General features: G+C 40.9%; 1 protein-coding gene across 11 annotated transcripts in view; it reads right to left on the bottom strand.

Annotated features, from left to right (window-relative positions):
* MBNL1 (muscleblind like splicing regulator 1) overlaps positions 1-27,132 on the bottom strand; it is a 209,371-nt gene that overhangs the window by 160,692 nt on the left and 21,547 nt on the right. For 8 of the 11 annotated variants that reach the window (XM_040428111.1, XM_040428114.1, XM_040428117.1 and 5 more), the window contains exon 2: positions 11,993-12,924. The exons of 1 other annotated variant lie outside the window; for it this stretch is intronic. In XM_040428111.1, coding sequence (XP_040284045.1) covers positions 11,993-12,166 — 174 coding nt within the window. In that variant the 5' untranslated portion in view covers positions 12,167-12,924. 2 more of the 11 variants (XM_040428113.1, XM_040428112.1) reach the window with 2 other exon arrangements.

Here is a 27,132-nt window from a genome sequence, read left to right as displayed (position 1 = left end):
GATCAGCAGCAGTTATGTAGAGGTGCCGGCCCACTGTCGCTTCTAAATGTAAGACAGTTTCCGAGCTGTCTTACACTTAGACCTTTTTCTATGCCTAAAGGGGCCCGTCTCCTTCCACACGACACCCACTTTTTTAACCTGTGTGAGCGGGGGAAAGTCGCAGATTGCGGCGTAAAGGACCTTTGCGACACAATCTGCGCCGCAAATATGACCTCCCCCCTTGTACTGTATTTACTGGGTGTTCAGTACCTTTGCAAGCTAAAAATCTATGAAATGAGATCACTTCTATATGCAGGAGATAAGTGTCCTATATGTGTGTGTCTGCATATATTACAGTCAGCTTCAACAAGTGGGCTACCACGGGTTATTACCTATAATACACTCTGTTGTGGATCTTGTGAGAACGCTGGCCCCTTTTCATGAATATGAAAGTGACATGTGAATGAGGACCTTATTTCTGGAGTTACTTCATTTTTTCCATCATACATTTACATGGCATGACTGTAAAAGTACGATGCAACCTGACTCCAGCCTCACAGTCCAAAGCCATGAATCGACCTTCAGTACACTGAAAAAGTCTTAAAGGGAGAAACAAGTGTCTGTTGATCATTCACGAGCTTTTCATTTCTAGGCCAAGTTTGAACAGTTTAAAAACAGCATTAGAAAATGCTGAATACAGAGGTAACCACTCGTGACAAGTACAGCAATGTCCAGAATCAGAGCAGCTATAAAGAAATACTAGTGTCTGCCTACGGATCTATCTCATATCTGTATCTATCAATCTATCTATCTACTGCTTGAGAAAGATCCCAGGAAGCGGATCGAAACGTTGCGGGTCTGGTGAATAAAGTTTTTCTACCATTTTACGCCCTGGATGTGCCGTGGAATTTCTTCAGCCTATTGTTTGGAGGGGGATCGCCTCCACAGCCGCTGGCACTCCGCCTGTACCGGTGATACAGCTGTGCTGCCCAACCTTTCTTTTTTGTCTATCTATCTATCTCTCTATATCTATCTCATATCTGTATCTATCTATCTATCTATCTATCTACGTATTTATCTATCTATCTACAGTATCTATCTATTATCTATAGATCTATCTATCATATATATCTATCATATTTATCTATCTACATATTTATCTATCTATCTATCTATCTATTATCTATCATATATATCTATGTATCCATCCAGTTTTCTATTTTGTTTGACATTTCACCCAAAATAAACAAATAGGTACTTCAGTTTGAAATGTATCTTATTAGTAAATGTTTTCTGCCAAGATCATTGAATACACATACAGTACAGACCAAAAGTTTGGACACACCTTCTCATTCAAAGAGTTTTCTTTATTTTCATGACTATGAAAATTGTAGATTCACACTGAAGGCATCAAAACTATGAATTAACACATGTGGAATTATATACATAACAAACAAGTGTGAAACAACTGAGAATATGTCATATTCTAGGTTCTTCAAAGTAGCCACCTTTTGCTTTGATTACTGCTTTGCACACTCTTGGCATTCTCTTGATGAGCTTCAAGAGGTAGTCCCCGGAAATGGTTTTCACTTCACAGGTTTGCCCTGTCAGGTTTAATAAGTGGGATTTCTTGCCTTATAAATGGGGTTGGGACCATCAGTGGCATTGAGGAGAAGTCAGGTGGATACACAGCTGATAGTCCTACTGAATAGACTGTTAGAATTTGTATTATGGCAAGAAAAAAGCAGCTAAGTAAAGAAAAACGAGTGGCCATCATTACTTTAAGAAATGAAGGTCAGTCAGTCAGCCGAAAAATTGGGAAAACTTTGAAAGTAAGGGCTATTTGACCAGGATAACAGGCCGAACTGGATGGACAAATGTCTTTTTTCGGCCTTATGTACTATGTTACTATGTTACTATGTTAGGAAGGAGAGTGATGGGGAGATGACCTGGCCTCCACAGTCACCGGACCTGAACCCAATTGAGATGGTTTGGGGTGAGCTGGACCGCAGATTGAAGGCAAAAGGGCCAACAAGTGCTAAGCATCTCTGGGAACTCCTTCAAGACTGTTGGAAGACCATTTCAGGGGACTACCTCTTGAAGCTCATCAAGAGAATGCCAAGAGTGTGCAAAGCAGTAATCAAAGCAAAAGGTGGCTACTTTGAAGAACCTAGAATATGACATATTTTCAGTTGTTTCACACTTGTTTGTTATGTATATAATTCCACATGTGTTAATTCATAGTTTTGATGCCTTCATAGTCATGAAAATAAAGAAAACTCTTTGAATGAGAAGGTGTGTCCAAACTTTTGGTCTGTACTGTATGTTCAACTAATTCCTGTAAGAAGTCTAAAAATAAATATTAAACGGGTTGTCCAGCTTTAAAATAATTTTTGGACTGGTATGTTTGGAGTTACCTGCTCCCTGCCACTGGGGTCTGGCTTCGGGTCATTGCTCTCCGGTTCCTTGTATGTCAACTTAAGAAGCAGATGGGTCTCAGTTGTGTCAGTGACAGTAGTGGCACGCTTGACCTCCATCCACTCCGGTAGTTGACAAGCTGGGACTTGAGTATGGTAAACCGAAGGAGTCAGCACCCAGCGGCAAGCAGGTAAGTGTATTTTCCCTCTATGGGTTCGGCAGGGGGGGGGCTTTTAAAAATTGTTCTAAAGCTGGACATCCCCTTTAAAGTCATACATAGAGTCTCAATCCTGTACTGGGCAATTCTTAAGCTAATCATACAATTTAGATGTATGGTGCCAATTTCAACCAGATTGGCTGGCCATCTAATGGGGCCCCACTGATTCTTCCCCAATGGCAAGAAAGTGAAGGATAAAGCTGTTTTTCTTTGGCTCTCCGGAAATAAGCTGATCTTAGAGGTGTCTGACAAGAGCTTACTGTAAGATGTGTGTTCGGCCAACAGTATGTAAAATGGATGCCCAGCCTTAAGCTTAGTATAATTTGGCTTAGTCCAAAACTAATCAATTGTACCTTTAAACACACTGATAAAAGGGGTTGTCCAGGATTTTGATATTAATGGCCTGTCCTCAGTATAGGATATCAACATCAGATGGGTGGGGGTCAAACACCAAGCAGCCCTGCCGATCACCTTGTAGCTTCAGTCCCAGAAGTCAGCACTGGAAATACACAGCTCCGTCCATTAAGTATTGGGGGGAGCTGATAACTTTGGTGCTGCTTCCATTGAGGTGAAGGAAAGGCCATCTGTATTGATGGAAGTGCTCATTACATCTGGCACCCCCCTGACAGCTGGCACCCAGGGGCTAATCCCCCCACTCCCCTTGACACACCACTAAGGCCATAAGTATCAAAATCATGGAAACCCCTTTAAAGTAAGAAAACAGAATCTACTTAAGATTGTAGAAAACACAATCTGAGGGAAAGGAATTACCTTTGTCAGATAAACCCAAGTTACCATGCCTTGAACACACGGTGATGTTCAGCTCCATAAGGTGCACCGTATCATCTGTTCCTAATAGTTACCTCCAGAAATACCTTCATATTGTTGATACTGGTGCACAGAATAATGCAATAGAGCCTAGGTAGAAATCTGGTAGCAGTGCATAGTAACTGACATTGCAGAGAACTGTAGTACAGAATGATTCGCTCATCCTGATGAAGGCCTTTCCATATGGTAGAGCATCACACTGAGTTAGAATGTATGGTGAATGGAAGTAGAGCAGCTTAAAGGAACATACTGACATTATACTGATGTAATGCTACTGTATTTCAGGATAACTATGGGCATAACATAACATGGCATTACAGAATATGGAGGACATTTATCAAACAGGTGTAAAGTAGAACAGGTCCATAGCAACCAATCAGATTCCACCATTCATTTTTCACATCTCCTTTGGAAAATGAAAGGTGGAATCTGATTGGTTGCTATGGGCCAGTTCTACTTTACACCAGATTGATAAATGACGCCATATCTTTTTAGCTAGCTGATGAGATTTGAATTGTATGTTATATTTTGCATCTGATTTTATATATAACATTTGCCATTTATACATCATTTAAAACTACCCTACAGGAGTCCAGGAAGCTGAGACTTGGTGTACTGATTAGCAGTCCCTATCTGTTTTGGTCAGGGACTGAGGTAGTTAAAACTGAATTTCTTACATGTGGCTTCTGATGAGTCAGATTTGGCTTCCTTTGACCCTGCAGATACATTATTTTCTTCCAAAATTGCCATGGTCACATTCTTAACTCCAGACAGAAGGACTGGTAAAGCAGCTCTTTAGTATGAGACTCTGCATGCAGCCTCAGTGCATACGAATGAGAGGCTTGGCTTAACTGCAGTCAGAATGCAAAATATATCAAAAGTGTATCATGATGCAGAGAGAGATCCACAACGTAGATACGATGGTCAGTGCAATCCATCTATTGCCTATGGAAATGTCACCACAAGAATTTGGATTTACCCATCATGCCTCTGATAAATAGTCATTTTTATCTGCGGCATGTACAATGATCATTTCTTTTCTTCTACTGATAAACTATTATCACACAAAAATGTGTGAATCTGTAACATTGTCACCGGTAAAGCAGGGATGCTCAACCTGCAGCCCTCCAACTGTTGCAAAACTACAACTCTTAACATGCCCTAATAGCTGTAGGCTGTCCAGGAATACTAGTAGCTTTGCAACAGCTGGAGGGCCGCAGGTTGGGCATCCCTCTGGTAGTGTAGTTGGCTTAGGCTGCTTTGGGTGTTCCGGACGGCAGTTCCGGCAGCGGTTTTTTGTCCGACCTATTCTCAACATATTTGCCAGGCAGCAGCCAGATCTCTTCCGGACCCCATTATAGTCAATGGGGTCTGGCAGGTAGAACGTCAGTATCTGGCAATGCTGGATCCGGAGAATTCTGGCAGGCTGTTCTCTACTGGAAGAGCCTTCCAGACTGCCTGTCACAGATGTTAAACTAGCCTTACCGGGAAACCGGTCCTAGTGTTTATAAGTCTTCGAAAGACTTTGAGTACTATTGGAGACATGGACTGATGTGACAATCTCTGTACAGACATGTAGAATATATCGGTGCCATATAAACAAAAGGCATTAAAAATTATATTATATACAGTATTATCTATCTATCTATCTATCTATATACAGAATATACCTAGCACCATAATACAGATACTAAGGATAAAATATAATATTATGCTTTATTAGACCACATTAAAATCAGACAGACAAACATAGTATCAAATAAAAGTTAGCAATCACTTACAATCATCCTGGAAGAGATATGAAACATATGTTGGGGTGGAGCAGCACAGCGGTCTGTATTGACTATTTTAATTTCACCATTGTTTTGTGCCTTTATTTATTATGGATATGGGATTCATACATTTTGCACATTGCCATATCTAACTGTGTCACTTGTGTAGATTAGGTTCTTGCATGGCCATTAATCCTGTAGTAGCTTTGTTTGGCACTGAGTGGTGATAGTATAGTTCCTTCTTGTAAGCGATTGCCACCTTTTATTTCCTACTGTTTGACTAATTTTGATGTGATGTAATAAAGCATTATTTTATGTTTTATTACCATAATGTGGTGTGAGTTATTGGTACGTGTTAGTTTGGTATTTTTCACACATCAACGACAATTTTTTAGGAGTAGTACAGTACACTATTCATCTTCCACTCCAGACAGGAATAGCCAAAGCTGTATTTGAGAAAAAGCCCTATGATTTGATAGATGTGCATAGATTGTACTCATAAATACTGTACTGACTATTTTGAATGGTTGCCCTTTACCATCATCCCGCAGTAGAAACTCTGCACTACTTAATATAAGGCTCCTGGGATTTTAGCCAAAAACTGAAAAGCACAGCTGAAGGGTAACACCATGCCATAGGGCTTCCTTTGAATATAATACAGTAGCCAATCTCCTATTCTAAATATAGAATAGAACCCCTTCCCCCTAACCCCATCGAAAAAAGAAACCTGAGACCCCAGGCATTATACTTTGCTGAACCTATACAGTCATCATTTACATGGGATGTACATACAGGGACAGGGAGTAACAAGCTGTATCGGTATCTCAAATGTTCTCGGGCCTTTAAGGCACATTGGAACATAAAGTTCCACAAATAAGCAAAATTTACAGCAGGGTGAAAATGAAAATCTTCTACTCTAAAGAACAAGACATAAAAGCAATCATAATGAACCATTATGTTAAATGTTTAGACATCTGCTTTGAACATTAAAGGAAATGTCCCCCTGGCCGTACAGTGTATTACTATAAGTTTTATCCATTGCACCCTTTGATGACCTTGTACATTTTATATTGTGCAGTTGATGCCTCATATATAATTGTTAATCAGAAACTTCATCCCATCAGTGTCCAAGCAAAATTAATTCAAAGGCTAATTATAAAGCATGTAAAAGAGACTAAACCCCAAATAGAAGCATAAAAGTAAAAAGCCAATATCAATAATGTTATACAGAGCAGAATAATTCAGTTATACAAAGTTCAGTCGACATCATGTAGCAACTGTTGTCAATCTTAAAGATTTATACAAGACAATAACATACATTTATAAAAAAAAAAGAGGAATCCTTCAAAAGAAACCTAAAAACTTACCTCTTTAGACAAGCCTACAACCAGTGACCCTGCTGCCTCTATACCGCCATGACCAGCTTTACCCTCACCTACTGTGTCCTTCCTCCATACCTTGTAGACTGTAAGCCCTCGCGGGCAGGGCCCTCTCTCCTTCTGTACCAGTTTGTAACTCGTCTTGTTCATGCTTAGTGCAATTGTCTGTATTATGTATGTACACCCCTTATCATATGTACAGCGCTATGGAATGAATGGCGCTTTAATAATAAATTATAATAATATCATGAGCAAAAAGTAATATGGCAACCATCTTAGGGCTGTTTGTGGTCCCCCCATTACGGCAGCAGGTTATAAGTTTCCAGCAGAAGTACCATACACATGTTCATTTGGTTGTCCCAACTATGATATTGCCTTACATCGGTCTCAAACATTCTCTTCCATAAACCCACAAACGGGTTGTCCTAAAATCACACAATTCACAGAATCGGTAAAAAGTTTCTGTTCGATTCTGTCTGCTGGAACCCCCTACCTTGATCATGAGAATGTAGACCCCACGTCCACCGTCTGAAAGAAGCGGTGGTCATGAAAGCACATTGCTACTCCATTCAAACTCTGGGAGTGTTGGAAATAGCTGAGTGTTGTATTCAGCTATATCTTCAGCAGTCCCTTGGATCCTCTGGAGAGGTCATTAGTATTTGATCGGCGGGAGTCCAACACCCAGGACCTCCACCGATCAGCTGTTTGAGAAGTCAGCACTCCCATGAGTGCAGTGGCCTTCTTCATGCTCACCAAGCACAGTGCCGTACATTGTATAGAAGATGTGCTTGGTATTGAACAAAGAGGGAAGCTGCACCTAGGCCACGTGACCGATGAATTTGTCATCACTGGCCTAGGAAAATCTGGAGAAGGCCGGGGTGCTCACGGGAGCATCGATGCCTTCTCTAATCGCTGATTGGCGGGGGTCCCGGGTGTCTGACCCCCACCGATCAGATACTAATGACCTATCCTGAGAATAGGTCATCAGTTATAATGTCTCAGAAAACCCCTTTAGCTTTCATTAATATAATGCAGCAGAAACTGATGTCTCAGAATACTGTAGATGAAGCAGTCATGTCAGGCAGCTACTGTACTAGCAGAAGTCTGAATATGACTTTGGATGTAGAAGAAGACACAGTAATAAGCAAAGTACAATGTTCAAATTAAAACTGACTGGAACTAATAACTTTACAAAGTAACTAACTGCATTTTAATTTAATTCAAATCTAGTGATAGTCACGACATGGCACAAGGCAAGGATGTCTATACAGTGCCTGTTTTATTGCAGTTGAAATGGCTTGAGTTGAAGCCAATGCTGGATTCTGACAAAATGCTGAGGCCTAGTACAGCCCAGAAGTTATATTCATCAGGATCCTATCTCATTGTTGAAAGCATGTAGACAAACATTTTCCTGGTTGAAATCCCTAGGCATATAAAAAGCTCACAAGTTATAATATCTGTGAAAGAAGTCTACGTGATCAATCGAATGATCCATAGAAATTTATTACACCGTCCAAAATGGCCACCAGAGTTCTTTTGTGCTAAAGTCAATATAGCGTCCTTGGGTAAAGAAGATCTGTCAGTTTCCCATTAAAGTATTTTATGAAATAATCGTATTAAAATGAAAAATAACAATACAGGAACATATTTTCTTAGAATTTTTTCATTTTGCCATTCTTCCGTTATTCCACCTAGAAATTTATTTCGAGTTTTATTTATTTAATAAAATGGACATGTCAGCATAAGTGAGAGGTCCTCTTTAAAGGGGTTATCCCATCTTAGACAATGGGGCATATCGCTGGGATATTCCCCTATTGTCTGATAGGTGCAGGTCCCACCTCTGGGAACCGCACCTACAAGGAGAACGGAGCCGGGGAGAGTTGTGGCTGGAGGACCCGGGTTTCCCGGGGTCCGTCCACCACCAGGCGCAGCTCCCCGCCTCTCCCATTGAAGTGAATGGGAGTGCACCACGCATGCGCGGCCACCATTCCCATTCATTTCTATGAGGCCAATGGAAATTTCTATGAGGCTCCATAGAAATGAATGGAGGACGGCTGCGCATGCGCGGTGCGCCCTCCTCAACTTTCTTCGCTCTGTTCTCTTTGTAGGTGTGGGTCCTAGAGGTGGGACCTGCACCTATCAGACAATGGGGGCATATCCTAGCGATATGCCCCCATTGTCTAAGATGGGATAACCCCTTTAAGTGGGTTACTAGAAGGTCAGAAGACCACAGACGCTAACAATCTACAGCTACCTAACAGGGGTTTTCCGAGACGTTTATATTGATAGTGACCCCAATTTAACATAAATGTACAGTAACATATACTGTAGAAAGGAGATGACTACACTTAGGTAATATACTATGTACATTTATTGTAACCTGATTTACAAATACTTGTGCAGTTTTGGTTTGGGGGAATTAACCCTTAAAAGGGTCTTCCAACACTCTTATACTGATGTCCTATCGTCACTTTTTGAGAAGGCACAGGTGCTGACAGTAGTGCCTCTGCTTTCCCTAGGCCAGTGATGACATGTTCAGCGGTCACATGGCCTAAGAGCAGCTCAGCTCCTTTGAAGTGAATAGGACTGAGCGTGAAACCAAGCACAGCAACCATACAATGTACAGCACTGTGAGGAGGCCGCGGCACTCACAGGAGCGCTGGTGCCTTCTCAAACATCTGATCGGCGGGGGTCCCGGCAAATATTGAATGGTGACCTCCATTTAAGGGTTAATTCCCCTAAATCAAACCTGCACAAGTACTGTATTTGTAAACCAGGTTACAATAAATCTACATAATACAGTATATTACCACAGTGTAGTCATCTTCTCCTTCACATGTTACTGTACATTTATGTTAAACTGGGGTCACTACCGAAACCTGTAAACCTGACCCCCATCAGTTATAAGAAAGTAAGAGGCTGGTCAGGAAGTATTCCACAGGGAGATTCTGTATAGATGAAAGCGAGTGATCAGGGGGTGAGAGCAGCTTATATTAAAAGCAAACCATGCAAGTGATTAACGGGATAGAGAGATGTCGGTGTAGAATATCCATTGAGGTCAGCTTCTGAATATGTCTAGCTGTGGGGTTTCCAGGTCACGACAACTGAAAGATACCATCTTGTTCTCTTTTAGTGCACAAACTTTTGTGACTACAGTATCTATCTATCTATCTATCTATCTATCTATCTATCTATCTATCTATCTATCTATCTATCTATCTATTCATCTATCTATTATCTATCTATCTATATATTATCTGTCTATTATCTATCTATCTATATATTATCTGTCTATTATCTATCTATCTATATATTATCTGTCTATTATCTATCTATCTATATATTATCTGTCTATTATCTATCTATTCATCTATCTATCATCTATTATCTGTCTATTATCTATTCTATCTATTATCTATCTATCTGCCTGTCTATTATCTATCTATCTATCTATCTATCTATCTATCTATCTATCTATCTATCTATCTATCTATCATCTATTATCTATCTATTATCTATCTATCTATTATTTATCTATCTATCTATCTATCTATCTATCATCTATTATCTATCTATTATCTATCTATCTATCTATCTATCTATCTATCTATCTATCTATCTATCTATTTTCTATCTATTATCTATCTATCTCTTATCTATCTATCTATCTATCTATCTATCTATCTATCTATCCATCTATCCTTTACCTATTTTCTTTCTTTCTCTCAATTTATCCATCTAAATATCTAGCCACATGCAAATTCTAGAATTTATTGATTTGCATTTTAAAAAAATGAACCCTCAATCTGAATAACCTTACCCTCCCCCTTGACAGATATAACTGGAGTAATTACCGGCTCATTCAGTAAATTACTGACATCAGGACTCCTATAATGATACCTTTATCAGTAATGTATAATGACAGACATGCCCCTACTCACTCGGCTACCTTCTGTGTCATATTAATCCCCTACCAAGAACATGTCAACACAAAACGTACACCCTTCACATGTAGCACGGCCTCTGAGACCCTACTGCCTTGGGGGCAATATATAATATTAAGATGATCTCTGTTCAGAGACATGAACTAGACAGTCATTTAGACATGATTCCCTCATTACTATATAACTATAAGACAAGAACAATATACTGGAATCCTTTTGCAGTACCTAAAACAGACTCACTTTTATGCATTTGAAAAGTAGTCACTATAGACCAGTGATGGCTAACCTCCGGCACTCCAGCTGTGGTAAAACTACAACTCCCAAGATGCCCCCCTTGCATGGCTGCTCTCAGAACTCTATAGAAATAAATGGAGCATGCTGGGAGTCGTAGTTTCACCACAGCTGGAGTGCCAAGGTGAGCCATCACTGCAGACTGAGGCCATAATCCTTTTGGGTGGTCCTGGAGTTTAATGGCTTATAATTGGGCCAGCAAGCGCGCACAACCAGCTTTTATTATATCTAATAAATGCAGCCTGGACATGGCCTTCCTTTTCAAATGCACACTCTACATATTGTGTCGGTCATTCTGTCATTTTGCACAGCACCCATAAATCACGAGTAATAAACGAATAAACCACCAGTTGTACCAGTTGTCGTTCAGCGTAATTCCTTAAAATGATGCAGCTACTTTTCCATTACTGAGCAAGCGAAGCAATACATCGTGGAGGGAAACTATAACACAGCAGGTATCGAATGCTGACCTCCATTTACAAAGCCTATGGGTGAAAGCTCAACCTTGGGATAACATGCAAATGGTAATTGATGAAGAAGAATGGAAATGACGACCTGGACACAGTGAGAACCATTATCGACATTGTAATTATAGATATAATGGGCAGCTCCTCGACAATCCAACACAGTGAAGACTTTCTTTATATATATATGTATCTATATAGGCTGAATAAAGTCCTCACTTTTGGGATTTTTGGAGTGTTGCCAATTTTTTAAACTTTATATAAGAACATTTCATATATGATGGCTTTATCCTGGGGATTTATATATATAATAGTATCTATCTGATTAATACAGAATACACAGTAGATGTAGCAAAGCTGAGTTTGTCAAATGTAGCATAACTGATTATGTGTTGTCGGTAGTTTTACATAGGACTGCAGCTATCTGCAGTCTGCTGACCTGAGTTATCATGAGTAATCAATCATAGTGCAGTGAAGAACCAGATAAATGACAAATTCAGCTCTACAGTGCAAGAACGTACACACGCACACTATATATATATATATATATATATATATATATATACGCTATATATATATATATATATATATATATATATATATATATATATATAATACTGCGGTGTCGTATTTCACTTTGCAGTTAATACAAGACTAGAATGGGTGTTCACCCTTAAAATAGATGGGAATGTTTACTCACTTTCAATGAATCAAAGCAGGCAATTACTCGTCCATTTTCAACTTGGCAGCTTTTTGATGGGTGTGCAAATTTACATTCTGTGTCTGGCCGTGAACAAGTCCCTCTCTGGAACTCCCGACACACTTCCAACGTTAGCCATTTTGTGTCCCGAATCGGTGCCACGCTAACAGCCATACTTAAAACTTAAAGGTAGTTAAAAAAAACAAAAAACGAAGAAGAAGAACAACGTCTCTGAAGTCGAGAGTTAAAGGCAAACTCCAGTCGTCCTCTCTTTTTTTTTTTTCCGTGTGGTTTTTAAATTGTAAATCTGTGCTGTGCGTATCTGCATACAGATGTCCCGCTCTCGTTCTTCAGAGATGATGTGATCCGTGATCTTAAAATCATTCGGTGGTGGGTATCAGTGCCGAGGCCCCGCAACTTCTCCGTACTTTCAGTTGCCCATTCGGTGTTTCCGATAGTCAACCCAAAATGCAAGCGTGAAAACGTGGCAGCCCCTTCGCCGGAATAAATTTTTCAAAAAGTCCTCTCAGTGTAAAGTTTTCCGAGAGGTAATCTCCACACAGCTGGACTGGCGATTCGGTCGGGTTGGGTATTGATTAGCTTGGCATATATAGATGCTGCGCTGTAGAATAATAATTGAGGTTTTCTCTCCCTCTCTCTCTCTATCCCCTGTATGTCTGTCCTTGATTTCGTCTTACAGAAGCAGATACCTCAGTTTGGATTCTACTACAGAACGGTATAAGACGGTGCCTTATGCACCAGGGTTTCTCTTGATTAAGAACAGAATTGGGGAGGGGGGTTGTCTAGATGAGGAGGGTGGCTGGGCTCTCGTTGCAGTGTAGCTGGCAGCAAGCAAGGCAAAAAAGCAGAAGCTGCTCTACAAGCGGGTCCAAGCAGCAGAGACGTCAGGAAAGGCACTTCTTAGTACCAACCTGTAGAAAAAACAAACATGTTACCATTTTAACCAAGCAGCACTTTACTTTCTCCTGTACTTTCACCCCCTCTCCCATGTGGCTACAGCGTGGAATCTAAGCCTGCCTGCTTTCCCCCATGCACAATACTTACAGAGTAGCATATTGCAGCCAGCCATCGTAGGTTTATTTAAAAAAAAAAGGCAGCTTCTCTTGTGAAGCAATGCATGATAGGAAGATAACCAATCACAGATAATGTTGCAGCAATATTCTGGGCAGAAAGCCAATAATGTGGGCTGTCTTATGAAAGGTCGCGCCTGTCAGAAGCTCATTACTATGCAATAAGCAGAGAAAATATCCATCAAATGTAAAGAAGTCTTCTGCATCAGCTTTTTGCATGGAGGTTTTCGATCTGCCCGACATGCAGCATGCAGTTAATGGGCTGAACTAGGTTATTTTCCAATAAAACAGCCTCCCCTTTACAAGAAGGGAGGGCGGAGGGGGGGGCGAAAAGAGAAGCAGAAGCGCTTGGAAAATCACTAGATGGAAAGGCAAAGCCCTAGGACTGCAGATCACTTCCAGGCTGAGTCCGCTCTCCTGCGCAGCCTGCTCTGCCTTGTGTACTGCCTGCGTTCACTCTGCTACATCTCGCACATGAGTATAAAAGGAAAGGAGGGGTGTTTATAAATGGTGCATTCTTCAGACCGATCACAGTCACTTCCTTCTTAACTAGAAGCACACAGACCAGCCTTAGCCTGCACTGGAAAGCTAGGCTGCTCCACCAGACGGACACTTTTCAATATACCACAAACTGGCGAGGTTATGAACAAAAGTTCTCTATACCGTCAAAGAAAAAAAAAAAAAAAACTCCATACCATAAGAAGACCTAAAAAAAGGACAAGTATCTATAAGTGCTTCGTGCTTCTCTATACCTCCGGGGATCGCTGCCGCTAAATCGTAAATCATTTATTTGATTCCAGAATTACAATAAACTGTAGCGCGCTGTTCCCCTGCCAAAAAGGTAGCTGTGCAGTATAAGCCTAAAACATGCTAACGCTGGCCCCGCCATATGCAAACCATTATCACGACACCTCTGGGCTTCTGCTTTTAAAATGGCATCTTACTTTTAACATTTTCCATTGCTTCACCACAAAATGGTGACATCTTGCCAGAAGCAGAACCACGTGGTAGCATCCGCCCTTATTTGATGACATTTATTTATTTATTTATTTTTATTCGATGAGACAGATTAGACAATAGAAGAGTTGAGGAAATAAGATTTCACTTAAGAACTGCTGTACTTCCATAAATGTACAACTTTCTGGCACCCCATAGCAAAGTGGATATTACATTCAGAAGAGCCCAAAATGGAACAGAAAAATCACAGTAAATAACTCCGCAATTATTACTGAGCTAATTCCCTAACAATGTCCCAAAGTCGCTCTCTAAAGTGCAGGACGCCAGAGGTAAAATGCAAAGAGTAAGAATCACTTGCTAGATAATAGACGGCTACTCTTGGTTACCTTTCTGTCACCATCCAGAAGAAAACTACTCACAATACAAAGGCGGCTATGGCACCTTTATAATTAAGGGAGTTTTCCGCTTTAATGTAAATAAAACTTAAATAGGAACTCCAGCAATGTTTTGGATGTATACTTCTCACTAGCAATATTCTAGCACTGTGATTTGTCTGATCCTAGATCACTTGCATCTACATTTGAGTCTTCTCATTATGGGTTGCTGTGTCATGCGATGCGAGTCTGACCTTCTGTCCAGACCTTGCACCTTGTGTAGACAGAAGGTCAATCTTCCCTGTATCACTGACTTCCTGTGAATTACAGCATTACATTAGCATCTATGAAATCCCCCCTGCCAGCTTCACCTTCTTTCACCTTCCCTCCCAACCAAGTTCCACCCCCCTTGTGCCTCACTATGTCCCCCATCTACTCAGTGCTGCTGAAGACATAAATTCTGCCATAAGAGATAAGAAGGGCAATGATATATTAGTCAAGTCTGTAGCCACAGAGTTATAGAACTCCCCTGGTTCACACTAAGGGAGTCATTTATTATCCAGAAATATGCCTATATTAAGTGTATTTCAGGCGCAGATCACGACGCAACGGTCAGCGACTAAGCTGCGACTTACTCCCAACTCACGCCAGGTCTAAAAAAGTGGGTGGCATGGCATTAATCATTTTCTACGCCTGTTTTAGGCATAGAAAATGGTCAAAATGTAAGATGGCTAGAAAGCTGGCTGACATTTAGACTGGTGCTGGATGCGCCGAAGTAATGTAGAGGCCGGCACCTCTTTATAACTTCGATAGATCCACCGCCACATATAGGGGTTATTAAGACTGGCGTCTTAAATGCAAGTCTTAAAAAAAATGACCTCCTAAATGTTCGGGTGTTTCTGTTTCTGAGCGTACCGTGTTCAGAATCCCTAGTGTATTTCTATGGGATGCAGCATCACACTGCTTTCTCCTGCTTCTTGCTTGCAAGAGCTGATGAAGAGAAACTTATCACAAGCAGGAGGCAGGGAGGATAGGCTGAAGCTGCCTCAAATGGGATACACTGGGACTCTGCAGTGTGAGTTAGGGGACATTACAGTATGCAACTGATCTATCACTTGCTGCCCTGGAGCATAGCAAGTGTACTGTGATGATGATACTTTACATCTCTGTCTCTGAAGATCCAGAGGCATAATAAGAAATGTAGGCTGCATTAGGGGAACCATATATAAGGGGAAGTAGACAAATAACCCATAAGGCTAGTTTCACAATAGCGTCAAAACCATCTGGCAGGTTGTTCCGGCAGGGGAACAGCCTGCCATAGTTCATCATATCGGACATAGCTGGAAATGGCCAAAGCATTGCCAGGCCACATTGACTTAAATGGGACGCTTGCTTGCACCGCTTTTTGTCTGGATGATGACCAGCACTTATGCCGGAAGCAGTTCGGAATCTGCCAGGTCCCATTAAAGTCAATGGGCTTCGATGGGAAAAGGCAGTACCCGTGTATACCAGATACGATGATCTCTAGCAGGCTGACAGAACAGCCTGCCAGTTGATTTTAATGCTAGTGTGAAACTACCCTAAATGGGACAGAAATACCTAATATGTCTATTTTTAAAAAACATTTATTTTTCAGTTTTACACAAAAAGGTATTATTGAAAAAAAATCCTGTATTAGTGTCACCATTAGTGATGAGCGGCAGGGGCAATATTCGAATTCACGATATTTCGCAAATATTTTGTAGAATATTCGTCATATATTTGCGAATTTGAGATTATGTTCTTGATTGAGAAAGTCGGCAATGTATTATTCGCGTAATGCACGCAAAATACCGGTGTGGGTCACTTATGCTACATTTTTCCAGCTGGTATATGTTTACTGAGACTGGAGAAAATGGTTGGCACGGCAGAACATTAGAATAGCTTTATATGCAGATAGAGTGATCCAATATATTTGTGCTTGCGAATTTTCAGCTTTTAATGATGCGCATATTTTTTCGCAATACGTGCAACTTGTGACATCACAGCACTATGTCTGTAGCATGCATGTATGGACAGCAGAACCTATCACACTGCCTAACACCCTGCACTGGATCAGCTACACTATAGATCAATCTAACCTACACTGATTATCTCCCCCTAACTATCTGAATTATATATATAAGTTAACTGTCTAATGTAATACAACAAAGCACAGAGCACAGCAATGACACTGCTCTCTCTTTCATAACTGCAATAAACTTTAGAAAATAGCTGCTGGGGAGGTTCTTATATAGTAAGGGGTAGGCAACTTTCTATTGGTTGCTAGGGATGTTGCTAAGCTCAGACAAAGCCTTCTCATTGGCCCACAAGATAGAAGAAGGGAGGGATGATCACCTGATGTGTACTGTGTAAAAAAAACAACAACTAATATTCGTCATTATATAGCACTATATTCTAAATATTCACAAATTCTTGAAGTGCCGATATTCGTGCTAAAAATTAGCTTTTCGAATATTCGCACTCAACACTAGTCACCATATTGAGAGCCATTTTATTTTTTCTGACTATAGTCCTGTGTGAGGGCTTGTTTTTGCAGAATGAGATGGCATTTTCATTGGTACCATTTTGGGGTACAAATTACTTTTTAATCGCTCAATATTACACTTTTTGTGAGGCAAGGTGACCAAAAAATTGCTGTTACAGTTGTTTATTTATATATATATATAGAGAAAAGGAAAGTCCAGTGGGAGCACCAACCAGGATGTGGGTGCAAGGTCCAATGTAGGGTAACGGCAATACCCGATAATATAGAGACGAAAAAAGTAGGACTGCACTCCAAAATACTGGTAACGTGAAGGATTTTAATCACCCATAATATTGCAAACTTGCGACGTTTCGGCTCACAAGAGCCTTCCTCAGGCTTGAGGAAGGCTCTTGTGAGCCGAAACGTCGCAAGTTTGCCATATTATGGGTGATTAAAATTCTTCACTTTACCACTATTTCGGACTGCAGTCCTACTTTTTTCATCTCTCTCTCTCTCTATATATATATATATATATATATATACAGTACAGACCAGAAGTTTGGACACACCTTCTCATTCAAAAAGTTTTCTTTATTTTCATGACTATGAAAATTGTAGATTCACACTGAAGGCATCAAAACTATGAATCAACACATGTGGAATTATATACATAACAAACAAGTGTGAAACAACTGAAAATATGTCATATTCTAGGTTCTTCAAAGTAGACACCTTTTGCTTTGATTACTGCTTTGCACACTCTTGGCATTCTCTTGATGAGCTTCAAGAGGTAGTCCCCTGAAATGGTTTTCACTTCACAGGTGTGCCCTGTCAGGTTTAATAATGGGATTTGTATTATGGCAAGAAAAAAGCAGCTAAGTAAAGAAAAACTAGTGGCCATCATTACTTTAAGATATGAAGGTCAGTCAGTCAGCCGAAAAATTGGGAAAACTTTGAAAGTAAGGGCTATTTGACCATGAAGGAGAGTGATGTGGTGCTGCGCCAGATGACCTGGCCTCCACAGTCACCGGACCTGAACCCAATCGAGATGGTTTGGGGTGAGCTGGACCGCAGAGTGAAGGCAAAAGGGCCAACAAGTGCTAAGCATCTCTGGGCCACAAGTGCAGGATTTGCTCCCCTATATATATGCACAACTGCATGTGGGTTTGAGCACCTCCTGCTAATGCCAACCTGTCTTCTTAGTTTGTATATATAGATTCCTGGAGGTGTATAAACTCCTATTTAAATGTGCCTGTTTTCCATCTACAGGTCACATTAAGGTGCACCTGTGAGGCCTGGGACATATCAGCAAGTCTTGAGTGGGACTCACAGACTCCTCCCTCCTCCCATTGCAAGCATGGCCACATGCTGGAGGTAACTGGTGAGTTGTTTGTGAGTCGGCCTTATGCTCCTGTAATTTGCCCACTGGCTCCTGGTATCGCCCATACGGCTCAGGTAGGAGAGTGTAGGGTCCCGGGCTACTTGAGAAACCTTGTCGTGGTGTCCGGGCTTAGACATGTTCTACACCGTAGGACATGTTGACTAATCTCTCAATTTTAAAATCAGTTTGAGGATTTAGTGAGACTGCAGAGTGCACCTGTGTGGGTTTGAGCACCTCCTGCTAATGCCAACCTGTCTTCTTAGTTTGTATATATAGAAAGGGGTTGTCATGTCCTATATAATGTCTCATGTTCATTGTTTACATTAATTACAAACCTGTTTTTCTTTAAACCAGATGACCACATTGGATATTGGGTCTTCTGATGACAAGCTAATCACAGGGTTTCTTGCAACTATGAAGGAACCAGGTAGTATCTCTTCACTTCCTAGACGTTTACAGACTGTTGTTAAAAGAGGGGATGCTACACAATGGTAGACATGGCCCTGTCCCAACTTTTTTGAGATGTGTTGCTGCCATCAAGTTCTAAATGAGTTAATTTTTTTCATGAAATGGTAAAATCTCTCACTTTCAACACCTAATATGTGTTCTATGACCTATTTTGAAAATAATATGGGTCTATGAGATTTGTCAATCATTGCATTCTGTTCTTATTTACATATATTTCCATTTTACGTAGCGTCTCAACTTTTTTGGGAATAACGGTTGTATTTCAACTCGTTTATTGAAATCAAAGGGCTGCCCATGGAATGCACAAATGTGACAGGTTTTTCAGAAGGAGAAACTCTTTGTAGCTGCCTCTGCTCTGGCTAATAGATGAAAGTCCTACATGGGTTACCCACCTATGAACGGAAATTTCCCTCATACAACAATGGGACTCAACCTTGCAAAGGTTTGGATCTCATACTTTATAATCATAATAGGCAAATGACTTTCATTTTGTGGGAATCTCTTTTATTGATCAGGATATACAGAAGAAACATTGTTAACCTTCCAAGTGTTGGGACATCATATCTGGTAAAACATTCAGATGCTTTTCTGACACTTCAGGCCATGATGCTGTATGAGACTATACCTGACTATTTCTAGATTATTTTCTATATGGTATCATTTTCCGTACTATAGAATGACTTTACGAATTCATCCAATTACCCAACAATCTTTTCTGTTGTATCATTTAGAGACCATTTAAGTGCCTCATAGCTGCATACTGGAAAAATAATGCAAACTTATTCTATGAGATTTGCTCTGATGCACAAAAACTAGGACAGTAATGGCAGTCCTGAAATCTGATATGCGTCATTAACTTTCTAAGTACTGTTTGTGCAAAACCATACTGTTCTGAAAGTTCTCCTAGCACCGCTCAGTCACACAAAATCCCTCTGCGGTATTCCTGGGACAAGACCACTACTGTGTAGCACCATTGATACCGTGCAATTAGCTGTTCACTAAGTCACGGCCGTCACATTGCATGGGATTTGGTTAATGACACCCAGATGTGTAAAATGCATCCACAAATATATTTTATATTTCAGTATAAAAAAAGGTTGACAGCAGTCAAACACTTGATAGATTTTAGGTGAATAATTTGGAGGATGTATGTCATAGCGGTGTGAAATTAAAATATACAAATGACCTGTAGAAATTTGGAAGTTTCTCTACTCTCCAGCATTTCACCGGGTGCTAGGCTATGATTGGCAGGTACACTCCCAGCTCTGTAATAGTATGGCGCAGTGCAAGAGCTTACTTCTGCCAGTCGTATGCTTATGCCGAGATTATGCAGAAAGAGAGCACAGGACTTCCAATCAACAGACACATTTTTTTTCAGTTTTAAATAGGGCTGTTTCAGACAGACCTTCATAGATCAACTATGACTAACTGAAATACTGTACAGCTTTATACTAAGATAATAAATTACATTGAACTATAAGAATGCAAAGTCCTCCTCATTACTGAGAAATTCTTATTAAAAAGATAGTGTTCATGAAAAGTTATAGACACTGAATTCTCCTGCTGTGAGACAAATTAAAAATGCAATGCAAAACTATAATATAACAGGAAAGAGAAAATCGACTTTTAGGTTACAAATAAATCTTTGTCATTAATATTTAATTTTAAAAAAATGACATTTTGTCTTTTCATTTCTGTAATTACTTGCTTAGAATTATTAATATGAACACCAACATACATAGCATTACTTGTAGATCAGTGCAGGTTGAACCCTTAGAAAGCTAAACTGTTTAGGAGTAAAGAAACTGCACTGACAATGGTTTAGTTCCAATGTTAGGAGAGTGCAGGACTTGTGATGACATCATCAAAGGTCCTTCACCCTCTGATGTTTATAGAAGTACTACAGAAGAAGCTCTCTCCCTCCAACTCCAGCATCAAAAGGGCACATGACAAGAATTTAGTTATATACTTTACAAATCACTAGTCAGACCACACATGTGTATTGTGTACAATTTACGGTAGACGAGACAGACATAGCAGACTAGAGACGGTTCAGAGGAGGTCAACCAAAGTAATAACTGGAATGGGTGGACTACAGTACCCAGAAAGATAGTCACAATAAGGTTTATTTAGTTTACAAAAAACGACTGAGGGGAGATCTAATAACCGTGTATAAATATATCAGGTTCAGTACAGAGATCTCTCTCATGATGTTTTTATTCCCAGGACTGTGATGAGGGGGCATCCTCTGCTTCTAGAGGAAAGAAGGTTTTTACACAAACATAGGTGAAGGTTCTTTACTGTAAGAGCAGTGAGACTATGGAACTCCTATGCCAGAAGAGGTGGTGATGGTGAACTCACTAAAAGAGTTCAAGAGCGGCCTGGATGTATTTCCTGAGGGTAACAATACAGGGTGGCCCATGAGAAAGTAGCCTGCCTCCAGCAATAATATGAGAAGATGAACGAGCAAGTGAAGTGTTTTATTTTTTAATTACCCACAAGGGAAAATGGTCCCTGTTCATGTCTATGCATCTTTGGGCACGTTGGATTATGTTTGCTGATACTGCTTACAGCTTGTCAACAGTGATGCTGTGGATAGTGTTTATGATATTTTTGTTTAGTTCATCCAGGGTATGTGGCTTGGAAGCCTACACTTTCTGTTTTAAATTTCCCCACAGATAAAAATCGTATGTAGACCAGTCTGGGGAACGTGGTGGCCATAACCCTTTTCTCACAGTTCGCTCCTTCGTAAGTTTATAAACCCGTGCCAGTGAGTTTTGTGAGGTGTGGCATGTTGCCCCATCTTGTTGGAGAAAGCAGGACATTTTTTTCTTCTGCAGCATCACTGTTGAAGACCCTTACTTTCTACCTCATGGGGGCTTTTGCCTTGTCCCAGACTCTGAGTAATCCACCATTTAGTATATTAAAAAGACACTACATTTAGTACAACTTTATGATTAAGTCTTTACTGGCGATACCTATGATGGGGTATAGTTTCCTGCTACCCACAACTACATTACTTTTCAATTATTTTCCTTTCCCTCCATTAAGATCATTTTTTAGGTTAGTTTTAAAATGCCTTAGATTTATATCTGCTAATATCCCGCTATAATGTAATATACTGAAATATCTGTCAAGATGAAGAAAACTAATTTTGTTTAACCTTATGGTAGAGATTGAACTGTCTTGCTGAATAGGTGCTTCATTAACTAATCTGCTCTTCAACTCTAAAATTAAATTAAGTCAGAGGACAAGTTCCGCTATCACACTACGCCTGAGTGGCTCTCTACACTATACGATTCCTTTCTGTCCATTTTTGCCTTTTATTTTGGATGCTGAGAAGGTCACCCATAAGTTTGGAAAATAAATTGATGCCTCAAAGAAATTACACCTTTATTTGATTATATTTGATGCAGTGGATTTATTTCCATTTATCTTTTTAGTGAGTAAATGCCATCTAGGAACTAGGTTAGTTATTATTGTCTCCTGCAAAATATGTAAACTAGAGATGAGCTAATCAAGTCTTTAACTAAGGAATCAGAATTTGTTAAGATTCGAATCAGGAGAATTTTCCTGTCACGTCAGATAGAGAACAGTGCATTTCTAACCTTCACCCTCACTACATTCCCTACCTACTTGGACGATCTGTCCTAAACAGTGACCCCCAACAGGGCGAAGGTCCGTGACCTAACTAAGTGTGCAGGACCTTGGAGAGACAAAAGGGGAAGTCAGACACGCAAGTCAAAATCAGAAAATACTATTAGAAATAAAGAAGAAACCAACGCAAAGTAATATACCAAGCAGGGTCAAAACCAGGAAGTCACTAACAGCGTAGTGTGTTATGAAACAGACTGTTTGTTACCACCGTCTACCATGCTTTTTCCCATAGACATATATGTGACTGTCACTTTGATATTACTACTGTATACTGCTGTATTGGCATTAAAGAGCTTGAACAGAATTGCATAAGGTCCTAGAGTGACCCCAGAGTGTCATACACAGCTTTTCAGGGCAATCTGAGCACTTTTGATTTAGGTTGAATTTATTTTGCAGGGGTAGCAGTTGCTACCGGGCCCAGGAGCCTAAGGGGGCCCAAAGACCCTTTTGCCACATAAGAAGACACCGGTATTATAGAAACTGCATACTGGTCAAGTTACACTTCTGGCTGGAGGGAAGGGGTAAGATCAAGAATTTGACAAGGGAAGGAGGGTGCCATTTCAATTTTTGCCTCAGGCAGCACGAAGGTTATGTGCTTCCCTGCCCCTTGCCACAAAGCACTAAGAAAAGGGGTGCCAAAGCTGAACTCTTGCACCAGGGCCCATGAGCCTTTAGCTACGCCCCTGTCGAACTGTATCCTATATCTGCACCCTTCAGCATGGGACTCGCAGAAACATTCAACAAGTACCTCATTGCATGCTTATGGTTCTGCAAAGAGAGGCTTTATAGTGAGACAAAGAGGAGTACAACAACCTCTATTATTGTCACTTTTAGAGATGAGCGAATCAAAGCTACGAAGTGGAATTCGATCAGAATTTCAGGAAAAATTTGATTCGCACGGAAGCCGAATTTTCCTGCGATTCGTGGTAACGAATCTCATTTTTTCCTAAAATGGCTGCTGCACGTATGCCATGCTTGCAGCCAATCAGCAGCCAGTCCTAAAAATTACAGTCCTTTTTGTTGTGCATTAGTGGTAAAAGTAAAATATATTTGCTGTTAAGTGATACAGTTAACTGTTGTAAAGCCTTTTGTGGCATGTATTAGTGGAAAAAGAAAAAATATATTTACCGATCAGCGGTGCAGTTATCTGTTCTAAAGCCATTTTTGCCGTGTATTAGTGGCAAAATAAAAATATATTTGCCATTCAGCATGCGGTAGGGCAAAATAATCAGTGACATCAACACAACTTACTGCTGACACCCTCTTCACTCTGTCGGGGGGCTCTACCTGTATAAGCGTTTAATAGAAAAGGTTATGTAGAAATCTATGTGGAATCAGCTGATGACCGTGTAAAAGGAGTGCGCTTCTTCTTGGCGCTAACATCAACCTGTAAGGCCTCATGAACACAGCCGTTGTTTTGGTCTGCATCCGAGCCGCAGTTTTGGCAGCTCGGATGCGGACCCATTCGCTTCAATGGGGCCGCAAAAGATGCGGACAGCACTCCATGTGCTGTCCGCATCCGTTGCTCCGTTCCATGGCTCAGCAAAAAAAAAATCACATGTCCTATTCTTGTGCGTTTTCCGGACAAGGATAGGCAGTTATATTAAAGGCTGTCCGTGCCATTCCGCAAATTGCGGAACGCACACAGACGCCATCCGTGCTTTGCGGATCTGCAATTTGCGGACCGCAAAACACACAACAGTCGTGTGCATGTAGCCTAAGCCTGAGTTCATACTTGAGTTATTTGGTCAGTTTTCGTCCCGTGACTGCCCAAATAAGTGAAGTGTGCAGTAATTCTAAGGCCTCATGCACACGACCGTAGTTCGGGTACGCATCCGAGCCGCAGTTTTTGCGGCTCGGGTGCGGACTCATTCATTTCAATGGGGCTGCAAAAGATTCGGACAGCACTCCGTGTGCTGTCTGCATCCGTTGCTCTGTTCCGTGGCTCCCAAAAAAAAAATCACATGTCCTATTCTTGTCCGGTTTGCGGCCAATGGGCCGACCCGTTCCGTTCCGCAAATTGCGGAAGGAACACGGGCAGCTTCCGGACCGCAAAAAACAGAACGGTTGTGTGCATGAGGCCTAAGAGCGACGCTTGTCATCTGCATGTCATACGGACTTACAGTATTATTTCACTACCAAAGCAGACTCCCTATGCGTGTTCTACACCACTATAAAGGCTCTCTGCAGCCAGGAAATAGCCGTTTTTTTAATGAAATTTGCCGCAAATATATTCGGATAGAACCAAATGTTTTTTAAAAAAAATTGGCAAACCGGCAAATCAATTTTTTTTTTTATTTGCTCATCTCTAGTCACTTTACATATGCTGCTACCTGGAAAGGATTGCTTTGGAACTGTGTCTTGTTACTGTCTGGTATACTACTACTCCCACTATGCACTTTAGTAAAGAGAGACTTATTTATTGATACTACAGTAACTGGCCTGATTACTTACTCCATCATCCATCGATCATTGCACCTGCTATGCCTTGCACCCAGACAAATACCCAACATCAATGGCACCCCAACTACCACCACACAGGAGCCCAAACTCCAAGGAATGCCTCGGAGGGAGAAAGGGTGCGCCCTCCTGACATTGCTGAGCCCTAGGGAGATCCAGAGGGGGAGATCACCACTATGACCTGTGAGTAGTCAAACCACCTTCTGGGTAATAACTACCACTTCCATTCTCCTCCACGCACTCCCCGAGGGGGCACTGCATCCCTTACGATATTTACTTTTAACCAAGTATTTAAGCTATTTGCATAGGTTTGCAGATACCTGGATGAACCTCCAAACCTACACTATAGATTATGCTTCTTTCCAATTTTCTAATTCAGAACATGTATGCACCATTTAAAAGCCCTTCCCTGCATAATCTTTAATTTATTAATGCCCTTCAGGAGACATGATCTGAGCTGAACTGAAGAGACCAGGCAACGTGAAGCCGTAGCAATGATCTATAAGACTATGTCCCCACCTCTTTTTCAGTTGAACATATACCACCAGGAGGTATTGCAACAAGCCAACATTACAACACATTTCAGTTATGAAAATAAACCAACAGCAGAAGAGTTTTGTCCTTGCCCTGCCTGCAAGCCATTTAGGATTATAATAGCTAGGAGATGATAAAACATGTCTAGAACAGCTAGAAGCTCAAAGAACACTCTGTGAATCAGATTTAATGGCCACCACTTTTTAATGTACATATCTGCAATGCTAGCAGATGTTTCAAGCTGCAGACAATAAAGAGGTAGTGAAGACATATTTTAGGTAGGCCTAGAATATTACTACAATGCCTAAAGGCCGCTGTAAACATTAGTAGGTTCACCCAGTCTAATGTGTGTGGGGAGGTCGTGACTTTCCCCCATCCTTTTATCCTTCCGAAAGATAAGCCACCACCATAAGTGTCTGGCAGTGGCTTTCTCCCCACTGAATACACATACGTGTTTGGCTGAATCAAATGTGGATGGAGTCAAGAGAGATAGCTGACGTCCAAATGTGGATGGCTTTAGTTTCATTCTGACACTGTACGCCATAGGCATCAACCTATTTTTATTCCAATAGCTGGCAAGAGGGTCAATGGAAAACACCATACAATTACAATTGGAAGGTTTTGTGAAGGTCTGTTTAGCAGGAGTGGTCTGACCATTCTGGTATTAAAGCAGTACCTGAGGGCTCCTACCTAGAAATGACTTGGAATAAAGTCTGTAAAAATGCAAGAGATATGTTCTGCTGAAAGGCAATGTGTTAACCCAACTCAAGTGCATCACAACTGGTAAGGGCCTATGGCCTTTATTGCCCAGGGATCCTGACCTCATTCGTCCACTGCTGGTGTCTGGTACATTTACAACCACAGATACATTTTAATGTTTCTAGACTCAGGTATAAAAATGACACTAGGCCCTTACACCCGACCCAAACTTTACTGTGCTACTGTTCATATTTTTTTCAGGATTTATGCATTATTACAATAAAGCATTCATTTGTAGATTGAAATGGGAGTATATCATTATGTAATAAGCTCATGGCATGGGTCATTGTCCAGAACTTATAGTGTTACTGTTCTCTTACAGGGTCAGGGACTCTCGGGGACAGGGGTCTAATTACATTACCAACTTCTGCAAACATTATTGCTATAACACTGTGTACAGGACTGGACCTGGAGGGACATTTTGTGAGATTGACAGCCAGCAACTGTTACAGAATAAAGTAAAATGCACCACTATCATGAGTCAACCAGCCTGTGCACGCACAACAGTATTCCTGGTATAATGTCAGTCACACTATATACCACTAAGGGCAACAGCGTAAAAAAGATGTCCTAAAAAATGTTAATGAATGAGTCTATGAGCAGGTAAAAACAAGTGAGTGCGCCCTCCATTGATTACAAGGGATTTGAATGCAAACAAAATTCAATAGCAAGCTTTAAAGGGGTTGTATCACTTCAGTAAGTGGCATTTATTATGTAGAGAAAGTTAATACAAGCCACCAGTGATGGTCAGTTCGCAGTGTTCGCCCGCGAACACATGCGGGCTGCCATCTTTAGTAAGGTAGACTCATCCGTCCGGTGATGCACAGGTAAGCCCTTACCTGTGCCTGTGTCGGGAGCCGGTCTAAAATCAAATGCGGTCACCGGGAGCAGGCAATTCCGAGAACAGCCGCTGGGAGGTTTCATCGGGCTGTTCTCGGAACTGCCTGCTCCCG

This window comes from Bufo bufo, chromosome 4 (assembly GCF_905171765.1).
Source record: "Bufo bufo chromosome 4, aBufBuf1.1, whole genome shotgun sequence".
NCBI classification, from domain to species: Eukaryota; Metazoa; Chordata; class Amphibia; order Anura; family Bufonidae; genus Bufo; species Bufo bufo.
Note: the sequence above shows the minus strand (reverse complement) of the source record. Positions and strands in the feature narration are given on the sequence as shown.